This window comes from Rhinatrema bivittatum, chromosome 2 (genome assembly GCF_901001135.1).
Source record: "Rhinatrema bivittatum chromosome 2, aRhiBiv1.1, whole genome shotgun sequence".
In the NCBI taxonomy this organism is placed as follows: domain Eukaryota; kingdom Metazoa; phylum Chordata; class Amphibia; order Gymnophiona; family Rhinatrematidae; genus Rhinatrema; species Rhinatrema bivittatum.
Window position 1 is genome coordinate 659,332,915 of NC_042616.1, and position 18,177 is coordinate 659,351,091.

Below are 18,177 nucleotides of genomic sequence, written 5' to 3' on the forward strand. Positions count from 1 at the left end.
CAGCATGGATAATTCATCCTGCTATCTACAGAAAACACTGTTTATGGTAAGCAAACTCATTCAACACTTCTGTATCATGTACTCCATTAGATTCTCAGGTATTTGGACTCTTCTGTCTAAATAAAGTTAAGACCCTGAAAGGCAAGGAGAGAGTAGGATTTCAGGTTAAACTTTGCAATATCTTTCAATTTAATAAAAATTTAGCTGGGAAACGAACATTGCTACATCCCTTCTACTAGTAGCTGACCCAACCAACTTTAAACCCATATCGAACCTCCCTTTCATATCGAAAATTCTAGAAAAAACAGTAAACACTCAACTCTCCGAACACCTGGAATCCCAAAAAATATTATACCCATCGCAACACGGATTCAGGAAATCACTCAGCACGGAGATTCTCCTACTTACCCTTGCCGACTCAGCACTCAGAGGTTTAGATGCCGGCAGATCTTTCCTTCTTATAATACTAGATATATCCGCCGCATTTGACACCGGCAACCACAACACCCTGCTAACCAGACTAAGCGAGATTGGACGAGACGGCACCACAATAAAATGGTTCAGCTCCTATCTATCAAACAGAATGTATATAGTATCTTTCAACAACAATGAATCAAAGCAATTCCCCCTATCACATGGCGTGCCCCAAGGATCCTCACTCTCCTCTACTCTTTTCAACATTTATATGCTCCCACTATGCAAACTCCTCACCGACCTAAACCTCCAATTCTTCCTCTACGCTGATGACATCCAGATCCTCCTCCCCATGAAAGAAAACTTACAAAACACCCTACAACAATGGAACTCCATCTTAACCCAAATTCAAAAACTTCTATCCCAAATATCGCTCACCCTTAACCACACAAAAACAGAAATCTTATACATTTCTAACAAACTCCCAGCATGGAACATTCAAGACCGCTCCTTCACGCAAATCAAGAGCCAACTCGATACAACTGCAAGAGACCTAGGCGTCACATTAGACTCCAAACTCAATCTGAAAACATACATCAACTCAATAATAAAAGAGGGATACTTCAAACTACAAGTCCTCAAAAAGATCAAACCCCTACTACTCAATCAAGATTATCAGTCAGTACTCCAAGTCCTCATATTCTCCAAACTCAACTATTGTAACTCCATACTCCTTGGGCTCTCAAGCCCCTCCAACTACTACAAAATGCGGCAGCCAGATCCATCACAAACAGCAAACGCTCCACACACATCACTCCCATATTAAAAGACCTCCACTGGTTCCCCATAACTCACAGAATTCAATACAAAGCCCTTACCCTCATGCACAAATCAATCACAACAAAAAGACAGACTGGCTAAAGGACACCCTTCACCCACACACCTCCCAAAGAAATCTGCGATCCAAAAACATCGGACTACTTACCATACCCTCCAATAAGCAGGCCCACCTCACCTCAACACGAGAAGCGCAATCTCAATAGCAGGCCCCGTACTGTGGAACAAACTACCATTAAATCTCAGAACAGAACCCTCAACACAGAATTTCAAGAAATCACTAAAAACCTGGCTGTTCCGAAAAGCCTACCCAACCCACAACTACAGAATAAACCCCAAACAACCAGAACTTCAACCCATTACTACACACAATCCTACAAAAATATAATACCCCAGTCGAATATCCAATTTGTTACAATTACGTTAGCTGTTATAATGTTAAAGATAATACGTCGCTATTGTTTTAAATGTCATGTTATATTGTTAAGATAACTCGTTGCCTAGTTAATCAATGTTACAATGTAAAAGATAATATGACCTGTTGTCAAACTATCCCACAAGTTATGTAAACCGACGTGATACTCATTTTGAATGTTGGTATATAAAACCAAATAAAATAAATAGTAAGACTCTATAACTTTCTCTGTTGCTTTCAGTATACAAAACTGTTTTTCCCTTGTAACTAATTCCAGTAGTTATCTCAACAATAAATATATTACAGGCAGAGAGACAAACAAAGAGGGGCACCAAAACTGTAGGGGGCGCTTGTAAACACTGAATACCACCAACCAGTAAGAGAAAAATAAATCTTCAGTTTTTATTATATCTTATAAAGAACATTGTAGCTTACAAAACAAAGAGTAAACCTCCAGCACAGAGTTCCCAAGCCGTATGAAATGGAAATCCATCAGCCTTATGAAGAAACTGACTGATATCTTCTTCCTATCTCAATGCCTTCTCTTTGTTCTGTGTATATTTTACCCATTTCCTCCTGTACATCACTTCATACATCTGATGAAGTGGACTCTGTCTTCGAAAGCTCATGCTTCAATAAATTGATTAGTCTATAAGGTGCCACCTGACGCCTATCATAAGTCACAAACGCCTATCATAAGTCACAAACATGCAATCTAGGAATCATTATTTAGACAAAATTAATTTTAAAGAACATACAAAAATTCTGGTTCAGAAATGTTATAGCCCTATTTAAATTCCGGTGATTTTTGTACAGTTGTCTAATGAGTCTACCTTGCATAGATTATTTTAATTCTCTATATTTGGGGTTGCCTTCGATACAACTAAGTCCATCCAGGCTATTCAGAATTCCAAGGCCAGAATTATTTCAGGAACTTTAAGCTTTGAACACATCACTCCTGTACTTAAGGCCCTTCAATGGTTGCTGGTTCAGTTCTGTATTCAGTATAAAATTTTGACTTCATAATGCTCTTAATAATGATCTTCTGTTTGTTATCAATCTGCTGTTCAAACTTCATAGAACTACAAGAAGTCTTAGATCAGAACGACAGTGCTTGTCAGACATACAGAGTCATAAAATCATTCGTTTTGCTGAAACTAGAGATCATATGCTTTCAATAGCTGGAGCAGTGCTCTGGAATCTATTACCAGTTTTCCTTAGAAAACAAGCATGTCATAAAACCTTTAATTAAAAAAAAAAGAAAAAAAAAAAAGACTTAGACATGTATTTTCTCAAGCTTATTGCTGAAACTAATTTGGGAGATGTTCTCAATCTGAGAAGATATGGTGCTTTCAAGTTCCATGTGTTGTGCTAGAACATGGTATCTCTCTATTAAGCACTATCTGTGGTTATCGTTATTGTATTTATTTGCTTTGTCTTGTCAGTTTGTCAATGACGTTATTTTAAATATTATTTTATAACTTGTCTGCTAAGCGATGTAAGCTGCCCAGAACAAGGATGGTACAGCATAGAAATTTTTTAAATGAAAATAAATCTTGTGGCCACATACATAGATTTTGAAGCCACTGGAGGTGGCTGCCTTGTAGCCGGACATTCTTACTTCTTTGTTTTATATCTTTATTTGTTTCAGTAGCAATTAAATCTAATTGGGTTGCTGAGGCAGCGAGGCAATTGGAAGTGAATTTGAAAGGAAAAAAGTTAATAAGAATTATAAAGTACCAAAAACAGAGAGTGAGAAGGCACACATCCATGTGGAAGGTCTGACAAAAAAAGGATTGAGGTGCTTGTGAGGCAGCATGTGCATGGGAGTAAAAGTTCTAATGAACTTAGAGATACATGTTATAGCTAATTCAGCCTTGCTTGTCGACAGAAAACTTGCAGAATCTCTGTTTTTATATTGTTTGTTGGATAAAGCCTGCTCTTGAATGGTGGAGAGGCAGGCGATTAGCTTTTCCATAACTGTTAGACGGTTCGGTTCCCAAGGCAGAAGAAGCTGTGCATCATCGGTGTAAATAGATTTTAAAATTGAGATTGAATCAGCTGGGCTAATGGTTTTAAATCTGTCTTATTCAGTAGACCTGCTCATTTGCCTGCTGCCTGGACCTGACCATGTTTGCCTACCCTGACCCTTGGCCTGTCTCTGTCACCAGCTTGCTCTCTGTCCAGACCCAGGCTTCTCCCTGGACTCTTGCTCTCTTTACCTCCCTAGGGACCCACCTAAATCCTGTTGGCTGCCAGAACCCAAGGGCTCAACCTGCGGGGGAGGTGGCCGGTATAGATGAAGCTCCAGACTGTCCCGCTAGGGGGCAAATTTGCCAGCTGCCAGCGTAGGTCTCACAGGTTTGCCTACGAGGCTGCTTCAACTATGCTGCAGCACAAAGGGCTTATCCTCATGCAGCTCATTACACAGCCAAGAGGAGGCTGTAAAACACAGGCCAGTTAGCGTTACCTCACTGGTAGGAGAATTAATGGAGTTTCTGCTGAAGAAAAGGATAGTGAATGAACTAAAATCCAGTGAGTTGCTGGACCCAAGACATTATGGTTTCACCAGAAGAAGGTTCTGTCAAATCTGATTGATTATCTTTTTTGTTTGGGTGACTAGAGAATTAGATCAAGGAAGAACACTTGATGTGATCTACTTGGATTTCAGCAAAGCTTTTGATACAGTCCCACATAGGAGACTCATGAATAAAATGAGAAACCTGAGAGTAGATGCCAGATTGGTGGAATGGATGTTATGGCCGTTGGCTGTGGCGGTCCGTGACCGGGGCCGACTGTCATGGCCACCAGCCGCGGCGGTCCGTGGCCGGGACCAAATACTCACCCGCGACGTTGGGTTGCTTCGGAGGCTCCTGCTGGTGCAGGCAGGCTCCTTCGGCGCTCTCCTCGCGCCCATTGCCGCTGCTGAGGCCGGTTGCAGGGCCCTGCACGGTCGGGATGACTCCGCCCCCTTCTGGCTGAATTAGAGCCATGCGCGCGGCTGAAGACTAGATTTAAAGGGGCCACGACCGGAAGTTGTCGTGGTTCCTTCTCGGGACTCCTCCCTTGCCTCGGGTATTTAAGGCAAGGTCTACTTCTCAGACCTTGCCTTGGTATTGAGGCTTCTGGCTTGGTGGTTCCAGTGTGTTCGTTCCTGATTCTGGCTTCCTGGTTGCGTTCCTGGTCTTCATCCTGCTCCTGCTCTTCTCCCTCGTTGGATAGACTCTTGGCTTCTGATCCTTGGACTGGCTTCTGTACGTCTCTTGGCTTGATCCTGGACCGGCTTCCGACACTTCTCCTGGCTTACTCCTGGACTGGCTTCGGACCATTCTCCTGACTTGCTCCTGGACTGGCTTTCAACCCCCTTCTGGAATCAGCCATCGGACTGGCTGCGGACCATTCTTCAAGCTCAATTCCTGGACTGTCTACGACCTGCTGGAGGCGCCAGCTGTTTGGAATCCACGACCTGCAGGAGGTGCCTGCATCCAGACTATCTTCAGTCTTCAGTGAGTCTCCTAAGTCCCAGCGGCCGGATCTCTACAGGCTCCTCCTGGGGGGATCACAAGCTTCCAGGGCGAAGTCTTCAATCAACTGCTGATTCACCTGGCCTCGCCCTCCGACGGTAGTTACCTCAGAGGGTTGACCCTCTCTTTGGTAGCATTCATTCTACCTCGGAACAGGGGTCCACCTTCCGATTCATAACAATGGATTAAGAATTGGTTGACTGAGCAGAGACAGTGTGCAGTGGTAAGTGGAATGTACTCTGAAGAGAGAATAGTATTAAGTGGAGTGCCTCAAGGATTAGTTTTGGGACTGATTCTGTTCAATATCTTCATGAGCAACATTGCAAAGGAGAAAGAAGGAAAAATGTGGTTTTTTTTTTGTGGATGACACTAAAATCTGCAATAGAGTGGACATGCTTGAAGGCGTAGAGAATGAAAGTGTTATAGAAGGGAATGCTAGGAGAGCAATCCCAACTTGAGGGGATTGTGTGCCCATGGGTTGGCACGACCCCAGAAGACTTCAGAGACAGCACCGAGGGTTGGCGAGACGTGTTCAAGCATGGGCGAAGACAAAGTCTGACCCTCTGCTGGACCTGCATGCTTCTGGAAGCCAACAACATTATGTTGGTATTTGAACAGTCCTCCGACCGTTCCCAGCCCTTTCGGACCTGCTGTTGGGTATCGGCAAGAAGCAGCGTGCCGGACTAAGGATGAGGGCAGACGGAGGCCTTGTGACACAGAAGACTCAAGACATAGACGAGAAGACTCTGGAAGTGGATGAGGATCTTGGAAGACTCTTGGATGAGATGAGAAGCTGGGAAGGTTCGGACATTGGCACTGTCTCTCAGGATGCCCTACACAGCCCACCATCATGGGCGGACCTAATGGGCTGGTCGCGGACCACCCTGTCCCACTGCGTGCCCTACACAACCTGAAGAGGCTGGTCATGGACCACGCGGAGAGCGGTACAAGCGCAGGAAGGGAATCTAGCTGAGACGAGACTCCAATGACGAAGCAAGGTGTCATCTGGAGAACCACAGGAGCTGGAGGGTCCGGAGGACTCGAAATGAGCGAAGGAGGAGCGGAACCTCGGAACATCAGGAAACCTGGACTAAGAACCTCGGAATATGAAGACGTGGAACATCAGAAACCCACAGGAAGCAACGAAGACTCAGGAAGCAAGACGAGACGTGGAGCTCCAACGAAGAACGAAGACCTGACGGAGCATTGGAAGACGAGACTTCCAGGAGCAAGTAACTCCAAGGCAAGGCAGAAGTGTTGGAGAAGCCCTTTTATAGGGCTGAGACAGGAAACAGTCATCAGGTGGGGCCCAGGGCATATTCGGCCGTGGGCCCTTTAAATCTTGTGAAGAGACGCGGCCCGCGCCTTAGGAACAGGAAGTTGTGCAGGACCATGGCCAGCGGCCATGCTGCTGCTAACGCTGAAGAGCAGGGCGGGGTCGAGAAACAGGCCCAGTGTTATCTGCAGCTCTCAAGCCGCAGAGAGCAGACTGAGGAGCGGCTTCAGCCGCAAGGAAGACCGGGGACTGCGGCCTCCAGGCCGCGGGACAGGCAGAGATAAGGTAAGAGGCTGCCCATGGGGCAGAATCACAACAGAAAGTGATTTATGGACGCTTGAAGCGTGGTTGAAGGTTTGGCAGCTGGGATTCAGTGCCAAGATGTGTAGAGCAATGCATTTGGGTGCAGTAATCCAAAAGAACTGTATGAGTTGGGGGTGAAAGACTAATGTGCACAGACTGGGAGAGGGACCTTTGGGGTGATTGGCAATTTGAAGGCAATGAAACAGATACTATGTGACAAGGCAGTGGCAAAAGCCAGAGAGAAGCTAGGTTGCATAGAAAGAAGAATAACCAGCAGGAAAAAGGAGGTGATAATGCCCTTGCACAGGTCTTTGGTGAGGCCTCATCTAGAGTAATGTGTTTAGTTCTGGACAACTTATCTAAAAAAGGAAGCAGTCCAGAGAATGATGACTAAAATAGTGTAACCCTGATATCAAAAGCTATATGAGACTAAAGAACCTGAGGAAGAGAGGAGGTGCAGGGGAGATATGATATACACATTCAAATACCTGAAAAGTATCGATACACAAACATTAAATCTTTTTCACTGGAAAGAAAACTGCAGAACCTAGGAGTCATGATATGAAACTCCAAGGGGGACAACTCAGAACCAACATCAGAAAATGTTTCTTCACAGAGAGGGTGGTAGTTGCATGGAATGCTGTCCTAGAATTGGTAGGGAAGACAAGAATGGAAATGGAGGCTAGAGGGTGGAAATGAAAAATGGGGTAACCTATGTTAACTTTAGATATAATACTTCTGCCTTGTTACTAACAAAAGCAACTTGCTGGGCAGATTGGATGGACTGTGAGGCCTTTAACTGCTGTCATTTACTGTGTTAATATGTACAGTGGCTTTGGTCTACACTGCACTATCCTATATACTGTTGATGATGTCATTGAAAAGAGTTTGTCTTCTATCTCCATCAGTAAGTAGGTGATGTATATCCACATGTCTGGACTGGCCTAGCAAGATTTAAGGAATGGAAATTAATAGGCAAGACTAAATTTCTCCTTATCCTCTGCTTGTCAGGTAGTTAGACATGCCTTTGGAAGTTCCCATTGGTTCAGCAGAGAGTGTGTGCCCTGATTGGTACTAGTGTACAAGGGGGGCAACAGATGCAACTTTGTTATTGCAATAGACTTCTGAGATACATCCTTTGGGACTTCTGCTCCAGTGGTCCTGCTCTATGCCTTTCTTTTGGCTTCCTGAGCCTACTCAATTGTCACATTTCCATGTCTAGATATCTTCTAAGCTATGTCCTGTTTTAACAGTCTTGGCTACTCCACTAGGATCATTAGTGGACCATCTCCTTATCTGGTCAACTCTCCACTTGATGTGCAACCTTCATATGCCCATCTAGCCTCTTCAGGTATGCCTCTTTCTAATGTGTACCATTCACCAGTGACCAAATGTATTCAGACACAGTGATAAAACAGTGTGACCTACTGTGTCAGATGCTGCTGAGAAATCCAGCAGCATAACCAGAGGCAAATTCTCTAGCATGGGCCTTCAGCAAGGCCTTTGAAGCCAGTGAGATTAGCTCTATCAACCATTATCCCACCAAATCTCTGCAACCTCTAAGATGAGACATCCCTTTGGTGGATGAACACAGAAGTTTTAGAGCTGGTCTCTGTCTATGTCCCAGCACATTAAGTGATCCTATCTATTGATGCCTCTGCCAAGGGGTGGGGTGTGGATACTGGAATGAGGTAGACCCAAGGAGTGTGGCCTGTAGGGCAGAATCTTCTGGAGGTGCATGATCTTCACTATGCTTTTTTTTTTTTAATTTAAAATTTTTTATTATCCAGTATATTGTAAAGCTTACAAACAGTAGATTAAATGGAGATGAGAACAGCAGTACAAAACATATAGGCAAATACAGAACTTTTGTTTTGCCTCCTAAGTATAAAATACATAACAGTTCCAGTGTATTATCATTTCCTCAGGTGAACAGATATCCATATGTAGAATTGCCATTTCCCACTCTTCCCTATTAATCCCCCCTACCCCCTCTCCCCCCTCCCCTTGCCATTTCTCAGCCCTTCCTCATACTATCAGTTACGCTATTCCATCTGTGCTATGTACTGAATTAGCGGTGTCCACATCCTATAAAATTTGCGTATAGTGTCTCGTCTGTGGGCCGTTAATTTCTTCAAATAATATATTTGTCTTACTTTGCCGTAGAGCTGCGTGAGTGTGAGTGGGTTTGTACATTTCCACTGAGCGGCGATCACCAATCTGGCAGCAGTAGTAAGATAATAAAACATTTTTTGTTTTTCATCATCTAGATCTGGATAGGGGAGGCCGAGTAGCCAGACCTCCGCTGTAAGGGAACCTGAACTCCCCACACTTCATCCACCAATCTTTGACAAGCACTCCAAAACCCCTGCAACTTAGGACATTACCACCACATATGCCAATAGGTACCCCTCTGGGAATACTGTCGCCAACAATTAGGTGAGCGGCCTGGGCACCATTTGGCCACTCTCTCTGGGGAATAATGCCAGTGATAAAGGAGTTTTTATCTATTCTCCATCATGGATGCACGGACATGGAAAATTGGCCCAGAGCCTGAAAACATTCCTCCCAGTTGTTGTGATCCCAGTGAGGGCCCAGGTCCCGTTCCCAAGCCAACAGATGGGCAGCTCTTCCATCCGTGTTATGTATCAGTAAAGCTTATGGATCGGTAAAGCTTAGAAATCCCTTTTCGAAAGTGTCGTGCCTGGAGGCAATACCCCTCAAACATCGAACGTGGACTGCTTAAATCGGAACAAGGACCCTGAGATCCCAAAAAGTGTCGCAGCTGGCCATATGCTAAAAAATCGGTGGTAGGTATCTGAAACCTGTCCTGTAACTCTCTAAAGGGAACCATCCCTTGGCACCAAACCTGTCCTAAATGTATTAACCTCTGAGATTCCCAACGCTTAAAAGTCAGGTTTTTCTGTCCCTCAATGAATTCCCGGAGGTGTCTGATTGGGGATAGGGCAGAGTAGTTTTTGCTGCCTGTCAATTTGTGTTTCCATTTTTTCCAGACCATCAGAGTTGTCTGGATGCTTAAAGGAAAGGATTTCAATTCCCTGGTGGTGCTAGTCATTGGCCAGAATAAAGCTGGAATGGGCATGCCCCCCCATCAATTGGCTCTCAATCCCGACCCATTGTTTAGAGGTGGGGGTGGGGATACTGGAATGAAGTAGACCCAAGGAGTGTGGTCTGTAGGGTAGAGTCTTCTGTAAACTGATCTTCTGGAGATGCATGATCTTCACTATGTTTTAAGGGCTTTCTCTTCTCTCAGGCAAAAGAATCTTGACCCAGATGGACAACCAGGTAGCCATGATCTGAATAAATAAACAGGGACGCATAGGCTCATGTGCCTTCTGCTGGGAGGCCCTTTGAATTTGGCCATGGGCCAACCATCAGAACTCCTGGTGATCTACCTTTTGGGAATCCAAAATACTTTGACAGACTGTGCTGCAGCCACATGAGAGTTCCTTGGATCAAGAGGTTGTGGACAAAAAGTTCATTCACTGGGGAATGCCAGTAATCAACCTAATTGCATCAGAAGACAATAGGAAGGTCAAACAGATCTGCTCCATGCATCAGAGCAGCTACAGATTAGCTGCTAATGCTTTTGTGCTAAACTGGAATACTGGTTTGCTCTATGCATTCCCACTGAGTCCTTTCATTGCCTGAACTGTTCAGAAGGCCCTTCAAGACAAAGTGAGGTTAGTCCTCATAGCACTGGCCTGGCCACAGCAGGTGTGGCATTCATATCTCGTTAGTCTGCCAATTCGGTCTCCATTTCCTTTGGGGAAGTCACCAACTCTCATTACACAGGAGGATGGCAGACTCTACCATCCAAATCTATTGGCATCGACCCTCACAGCGTAGATTTTGAATGCCCTCTTTGATCCTTCTGAAGGAGGTGTAGGACATGCTTATTTTGGCTAGAATTCAAGTAGAAGAGGTCCCTGATTTTGGTGTGGGACCAGTCAGTTATCCTTAGAGTATTGACCTTTAATTATCCTAATAAATCTGAGACTTGTATTATAAAAAGGATATATACCAATCAGCTAACATGTCCCCCTGCCCCGTAAACCCCACTACAGTTTTAGTGAGTCTGTTTATTAAAATCTTATAAGCTAGTGGTTCCAAGATGATGCCTTAACCTGTGGCTGAACATTGCAGAGATCCCGAATCGAGTTGCAATTTCTAAAATTTGTTTCTTCATATAATCGTTTGGAAGAGGAAAAGGAAATTGGGGGCTTTCCCTGCACTCCTGATCACAGCACCAGCTTCTGGCTTGATTGACTCATTTATGGTGTGAACGGTGGTGGAATTAGGAAGTAGGCTGTTGAGGAGATGATGGGGAAGGAGGGAGGGGAAATGTGTCCTCGTCCCCTCTAGGCCTGTTCATTTCACTCAGCCCTGATCAAGTAGTCCTCTGAGGGAACCAGCAGCTAGTTTAGCTGTTGAAGACTTTGTTGTGTTGTCGCTGGAAGTAGCATACACAGAGATTCTGTGAGTGCAGGGGAAGAAGCAGTGGTGGCAGCAACAGTGAATACAGGCTTTGTCAGTGTTGAGGGATATGATGGGACCAATGGGTGACACAAGACCATTGAGCTTGGTGTTCGAGAAGGCCGAAGTAATGGTCAAGTACCTGCTCTTCCTTTGGTTACATCTTTGGGAGATGGAGGAGAGATTAATTTGGAGAGACCTGCTCTTTTTACCTTAGAAGAGATTTGGAATTCATTTGTGGGACTTGGCAGTGCATAAACAACTCAAGTTGCCTTAGTTATGGAAAGGAAATTTTATTTGGAGCATAGAATATGTGCCCTGGAGATTTCTAAGAAGGATATAAAAGAACAGGTGATTGGTACTTAGCATATTGAGACCAGTAAAAATTCAAGCTGCAGGGATTCAGGAGGGTATTGTAAATGATATTGCAATTTTGTCTGCTAAGTTGGAGATTCTGGAAAATTCTGTTAGGAGGTAGAACGTTGCTTCATCAACTTTCCTCAGCTTCCTTTTGTTTCACCAGTCAGTATATTTAGAAGATACTTAATGGAAGTTTTGAAAGTTCTGGAGCAATCACTTTCTTAGTGGTTAGAATTACTTTTTTTAAATCTCCCTCCATTTAAGAAATGGGAGGAAGTGAATTCTCAGAATGATTTATCTACTATTATTGATGATAGTCTGAATTTAACTACTCGGTTAGTCTTCATATAAAGACTTGGCCAAATCTGTGTCTGTGATAGTGACTTTGGCTCTCAATTTGGACAGAGATGGGCTTTTGAAACTGTTCTTCAAGCATCATAGTGATTCCTTTCTTCAGTGTAAAGTCAAGGTTTTCCCTGATCTTGCTAAAACTACTCAAAGAGAAGACACTTCTTATTGATGAGGCTCAGAGTTCTTCAGATAGGGACCTTATTTTCCCTAAAACTTTGCTGTAAATAATTAATGATGCTTTATAGCACATCATTAATTATTATATATATATTATATATATAATAATATATATAATTATATATATATATTGTAAACGCTCACAGCTGGCGTTGCACTGCTCCGCCGCTCCTCCAGATTCTAGGTCAGTTCTCCTGCAGGTCACTCCTCTCTCTATATGCTGTCCTGCCGCCAGTAACACTTCACAGGCCTTGGTCCAGACCTGACCCCGCCCTAGCTTGGCTTGAGGGTCCGTTTAGTGAGAGTGGGTGGTAAAGCCACTTCACTCCCAAAGTAGTACGAAACACAGTTTTTTTCAAAACAGTTTGTATTGCAATTCCAACAGTTCTGCTCCTTTTTCTCCTCACATTAACATCCAGCAGTTCTCAGGACCAACGGTCACAAGCACTGGGCTCTCTATAGCCAGCCGCTACTGCTCCCTTTTGGGGAAAAGCACAACACTCCCCAACTCCCCTCTGTTGTGCAACAGTTAGAGGCCTTCCCACGCCAAACAGCTTGTGCATAACTGGTTTCACAATTTAAGACAAAGACATTCTTTTAAACTAACAGTCTTTTACCATCGCCCACTCTGGTTACTCACTCTGTCTCCCTAGCAGAACTGGAGGATTCCTCCGTCCTGGAGTCTACCTCCATATCCTCCTCCTCTTCCCCTGAGGAGCTGGGTTTTTCTGTCCACTGCCACCATGCTGGCACGTCTTCCTCCTCTATTTCCATTGATTCAGCTGTGTCGGAATCATAGCCACATAAGAGCATGCCATACTGGGTCAGACCAAGGGTCCATCAAGCCCAGCATCCTGTTTACAACAGTGGCCAATCCAGGCCATAAGAACCTGGCAAGTACCCAAAAACTAAGTCTTTTCCATGTTACCGTTGCTAGTAATAGCGGTGGTTATTATCTAAGTCAAATTAATTAATTTCTCCTCCAAGAACTTATCCAATCCTTTTTTAAACACAGCTATACTAATTGCACTAACCACATCCTCTGGCAACAAATTCCAGAGTTTAATTGTGTGTTCAGTGAAAAAGAACTTTCTCCGATTAGTTTTAAATGTGCCACATGCTAACTTCATGGAGTGCCCCCTAGTCTTTCTATTATCCGAAAGAGTAAAAAAACGATTCTCATCTACCTGTTCTAGATCTCTCATGATTTTAAACACCTCTATCATATCCCCCCTCAGCCATCTCTTCTCCAAGCTGAAAAGTCCTAACCTCTTTAGTCTTTCCTCATAGGGGAGCTGTTCCATTCCCTTTATCATTTTGGTAGCTCTTCTCTGTACCTTCTCCAGCCCTTCTCTGTACCTATTCTAGCTAGTCCACGGGTCAGGTGGTGGCTCTAAAAATCTGGGAGTTGTAGTCCTCCCTATCTCCTTTACTGCCTTCTGCTGTTTACCCGGGGTTCGGCTTGTCTTTCTCCTACAATACCCTGGCTTTTCCTGCCACTGGCTGGGTTGTGCTGCATTACACAATATCTATATCTATATCTCTATATATCTATATCTATCTCTCTATATATCTGTCATATATATATATATATATATATATATATATATTTACAAGCATAGTCAATGAACCTTATATTTGAACAAAATTATATATCAGAGTCAAGTGATAACTAATCAGCCTATACCACCTATTTCTTCTCTGTCTTTGAGGTTTCGGTCCCTAGTTAGACTAGTTTTCCTGCTCTTTCTTATATTTTTTTTTGTTTTAGTTTTATTCTTGAGCTTGTTGTATTGAAACTTCTATTTGTGGACAGGAAAATGGGACTACGAGATATGATTATTTCTTCTTTCTTAGACTGTATTTTCTTTATGGCGCTCTGGACATACCTGTTCAAGGTATTCCTTGAGATATTTGTAAAAAATTCAGTAAATATAAAGTAAAAACAAAATCTCATGAACTATGGTGTCATATACTGATGAGAGAGGAAGTGACTTTCTCCTTATATTATTATATCTATCTGACTCTCTTTCCTTAAATCATCCAGTAATGATAAGAAAAATCACACCATGATTTGTCTAAATCTTGATTGATGTAGATCTAGGAAATTACTTATATCTGGGTATTGTTGTAATTGCTTTCCTACCACTTACTCTATAAGTTTGCCCAGGAAAAGGCAATGAGCTATAAATCTGTAATCTCCTGAACTGGATTGATTGAGAGACATTTTTAAAAGTAAAAGTCTACAATAGCAGATTCTCAAGATATACTTCATCTATTTATGTGGCTCACTGTCTTCCCAAATTGTGGATAAAACATGAAAAGATCTGCTGCAAATTCTTGATAAAGATGCTTTTGATTTTCAGTTAGTGACAAGACAATTATAGTACGTTTTAAGACATCAATTACCTCCTCCCCTTAGTTTCTTTACTTTCCTTGATTATCCTGTTCTGTCCCTTCAGATTATTTTTCTTTTTCCCTTACACGGTTCCAGGCTTCTTTATGTCAGTACAAGGTTCTCATTAGCTTTATAACTAATATCAAGCATACAAGCATGTAGTTACTTTGCTTTAAGAGGATCTTGCAGAATTCTGTCTATACCAGATGGTAATGAGCTTTTTTACTCTTGTTGCCTTTTGAAAGAGTAATTTTAAAGGTGAAAGAATAAACTAGGTATCTTTGATTTAATTTTGTCTCTAATCCCTAAATATACTGCAGTCACATTCATTCACAGTCCAAGTATGTACAAAGTTAAACTGATGGATTTCATGTAGGCAGTGTAAGTTGCACACATGTTCCCCAGCCCAATAACTTATTCTGGGTGTAGAAATTGCAGCTAGATAACCAGAGGTTGAAGCTGCAAAATGTAAATAGAGCAGCCAAGGGGAGTGCAATAGAAACCAAGAAAGGGATAATAAAAGAAAGCTGTACTTTTTTCCTTTTGTAAACAAATTTAGCCTTCCTTTTACAGGGGAGAGACAATACAAAAAAATATGTGCGGTAAGGAAACTATAAATTTTAAATCCTATGTATGTGTTCTAGAATCAAGAAGAAGATGGGTGAGGATTTGGATCAATTTATTGAAGAGCAAAAGGTCAAACTGGCACAAGACCGAGCTGAACTGGAAAGGGATCCTCCATATATGGAAATAAGGGTAAGTCCTTCAAATGATTGTAGAAGTCTTACGTTAAATTTAAATCCAGGATTGTTATAGTAACTCATATTTTGTAATCTGATGACTTGCATTTGAAGAAGGGATCTATGAAGTCTCTAAAATTCAGGTACTATAACTATATATTTTAAAAGACCAACAAAAAAGATCGCAGCCTATAAAACACCAGTTGGAGATTACTGTTTAGACAAGCAGTTAACAACCTTTTGTATGTTAAGATGCATCTGGCAGTGGATTCACTTTTGGGCAGATACAGAAAAACCTGCGGGAGAGCCCGCGAGCGCCCAGGCCACTCTCCTGGGTGCGCGATTCAGTAAGAAAAAATATGCTAATGAGGGCCCGCGGTAAAAAGAGGCACTAGGGACATTAGCGTGTCCCTAGCGCCTCCTTTTTGACAGAAGCGGCGGCTGTCAGTGGGGTTGACAGCTGACGCTCAATTTTACAGGCGTTGGTTCTCGAACCCGCTGACAGCCACAGGTTCGGAAAATGGACACCGGCAAAATTGAGCGTCTTCCAGGCCGTGGGCAGATTTAAAATTTTTTAAATCTTTTTATTTTAAATTTTTTTTTACTTTTGGGGCCTCCAACTTAATATCACTATGATATGGAAGTGGTAAGAGATAGCTACGCCTTAGAATTTTCTTATCCGCTCAGGGATGCCTTTGTAATCTCTCGCTGCATCTCCCAGTACAAGTGAGAGATGGTGCAGGATACTTTGCAATGGCTACAGCTCCTACACACCATTGTTCCAGTACTCCCTCAGGAGAGGGGACAGGGTCGGTACTCCATGTACTTTGTGGTGCCCATTCTCTATCTGCAGAAGGTCAGTGCTGCCCTCCGGGTGCCGTGGTTTTGGATGGAGACGTTGCGCATGGTGATAGCGGAAGTGCGCAAAGGGGAGTTTTTAGTGTTGGACTTGACAAAAGCCTATCTCCATATCCCCATTTGGCCAAACACCAGAGGTTGCTGAGATTCATGGTCCTAGGGGAGCATTTCCAATTTCGAGCTCTTCCCTTTGGATTGGCGGCAGCGCTGCACACGTTCACAAAGATGATGCTGGTCGTGGTGGTGGTGCTTAGGAAGGAAGGTATCCTTGTGCACCCGTACCTGGGCAATTGGCTAGTACAGGCAAAGTCGGAAGTGGAGTGTTGTCACTCAATCTAGCAGGTTCTGCAGCTCTTGGATTCATTGGGTTGGGTGACGAATCTAGCAAAGAGCCATTTGAAACCGTCCTAGTCATTGGAATATATGGGGGCACGCTTCTATACCCGGATGGGGAAGGTGTTTCTGACTATGGAGAGGGTAGTCAAGTTGCAGAGTCAGGTCCTTCGGCTGCTGCGTCTGTTGGTTCCCAGGGTCTGGGATTACTTGCAGGTCCTGGGTTTCATGGCTTCGGTGCTGGAGTTAATTCCATGGGCCTTTGCTCACATGCGCCTGCTGCAGAGAGCGCTGTTATCCTTTGCCGTTGCCGGAGGATGCCAGGTCCAGTCTCTTTTGGTGGCTGTCTCGGCACAATCTCAAGAAAGGGATAGATCTGGAAATGATCGACTGGGTGGTGGTGACCACAGATGCCAGCCTCTCGGGTTAGGGGGCGATGTGTCAAGGAGACTTGGCCCAGGGTCAGTGGTCGTCAGAGGAGGCGACCTGGTTCTTCAATCGGCTGGAAACCAGGGCAGTGCACAAAGATTTACTGGCATTTTCCCCACTTGTTAAAGACAAGGCGGTATGAGTGTTCTCGGACAATGCGATGACAGTGGTGTATATCAGCCGGTAGGGCAGAACAAAGAGTCATCTAGTAGTGCTGGAGGTGCAAGAACTATTTGGGTGGAGAAACTTCTGGCAAGAATAGCTGTTTCCCATGTGGAGTGTACAACGTGTAGGTGGACTTCTTCAGCAGACAGTGCCTAGATCCAGGGGAGTTGGAATCGTCGGCAGAGGCCTTCGCCTTTATTCGGGCCAGGTGGGGCAGACCTGCTGTAGACCTCATGATGACTTCAGGAAATGCGAAGACTGATGGGTTTTTTAGTCACAGAAGGGGAGGTCAGATCAGATAGCATCTATGCTGTTGTTTAACCATGGCCGAGACACATCTGCTGCTGTATACGTTTCCACCGTGGCCTCTCGTAGGTTGAGTGCTGCTGTGCATCAAGCATTATCCGGCAGGGTGACTCTGGTGGTACCCGAGTGGCTGCACCGGCCATGGTTTGTGGACCTTCTTCGTCTAGTGGTGGATAGTCCCGTTCGCTTGGCCCATCTGTTAGGGTTATTGCGGCAGGGACTCGTATTTTCAGACTGGGAGGATCACTTCTGTCTAGTGGCTTGGCTTTTGAGAGGTGGCAGCTCCACTTGAAGGGTTATTCAAAGCCCGTGATTGCGACTTTGCTTCAGGCAAGGAGGCCGTCCATGTCTTTGGCTTATGTCCGAGTGTGGAGAGTGTTTGAATCGTGATGTTTGCAGAATAGGGTGCAGTCTTTGATGATGGGCGTTCTGCAGATTCTGGCCTTTTTTGCAAAGCAACTTGGCTAAGAGTTTAGCCTATAATTCCGTTCAGGTAGCAGGTTTAGGATTCTTTCAAGCTAGGATTCAGGGAAGACTGTTGGCATCTCATCCGGATGTGGTTAGTTTCCTCAAGGGGGCAAAACATCTTTGTCCTCCAGTCTGCAAGATTTGTCCAGTATGGAATCTGAATTTGGTTCTTGGGGTACTGTGTGGTCCTCCCTTTGAACCGGTTAGAAGGGCTTCTTTAAAGGATTTAACTCTGAAGGCTGTTTTCCTGGTGGCTATCTGTTCAGCTAAAGGATTTTTGAGCTGCAAGCATTGTCGTGGAAGGACCCTTTCCTGCGCTTTTCGGA

The 18,177-nt window shown here is 43.9% G+C and overlaps 1 protein-coding gene across 11 annotated transcripts in view; it reads left to right on the plus strand.

Moving 5' to 3' along the window:
* Positions 1–18,177, plus strand: part of CSPP1 (centrosome and spindle pole associated protein 1) — a 471,676-nt gene that overhangs the window by 36,062 nt on the left and 417,437 nt on the right. For 9 of the 11 annotated variants that reach the window (XM_029591423.1, XM_029591419.1, XM_029591426.1 and 6 more), the window contains exon 2: positions 15,197–15,308. In XM_029591423.1, the coding sequence (XP_029447283.1) occupies positions 15,210–15,308 (99 nt within the window). In that variant the 5' untranslated portion in view covers positions 15,197–15,209. Of the gene's footprint in view, positions 1–9,426; positions 9,580–15,194; positions 15,309–18,177 lie in introns of those variants that run through there. The other 2 variants (XM_029591421.1, XM_029591428.1) reach the window with 2 other exon arrangements.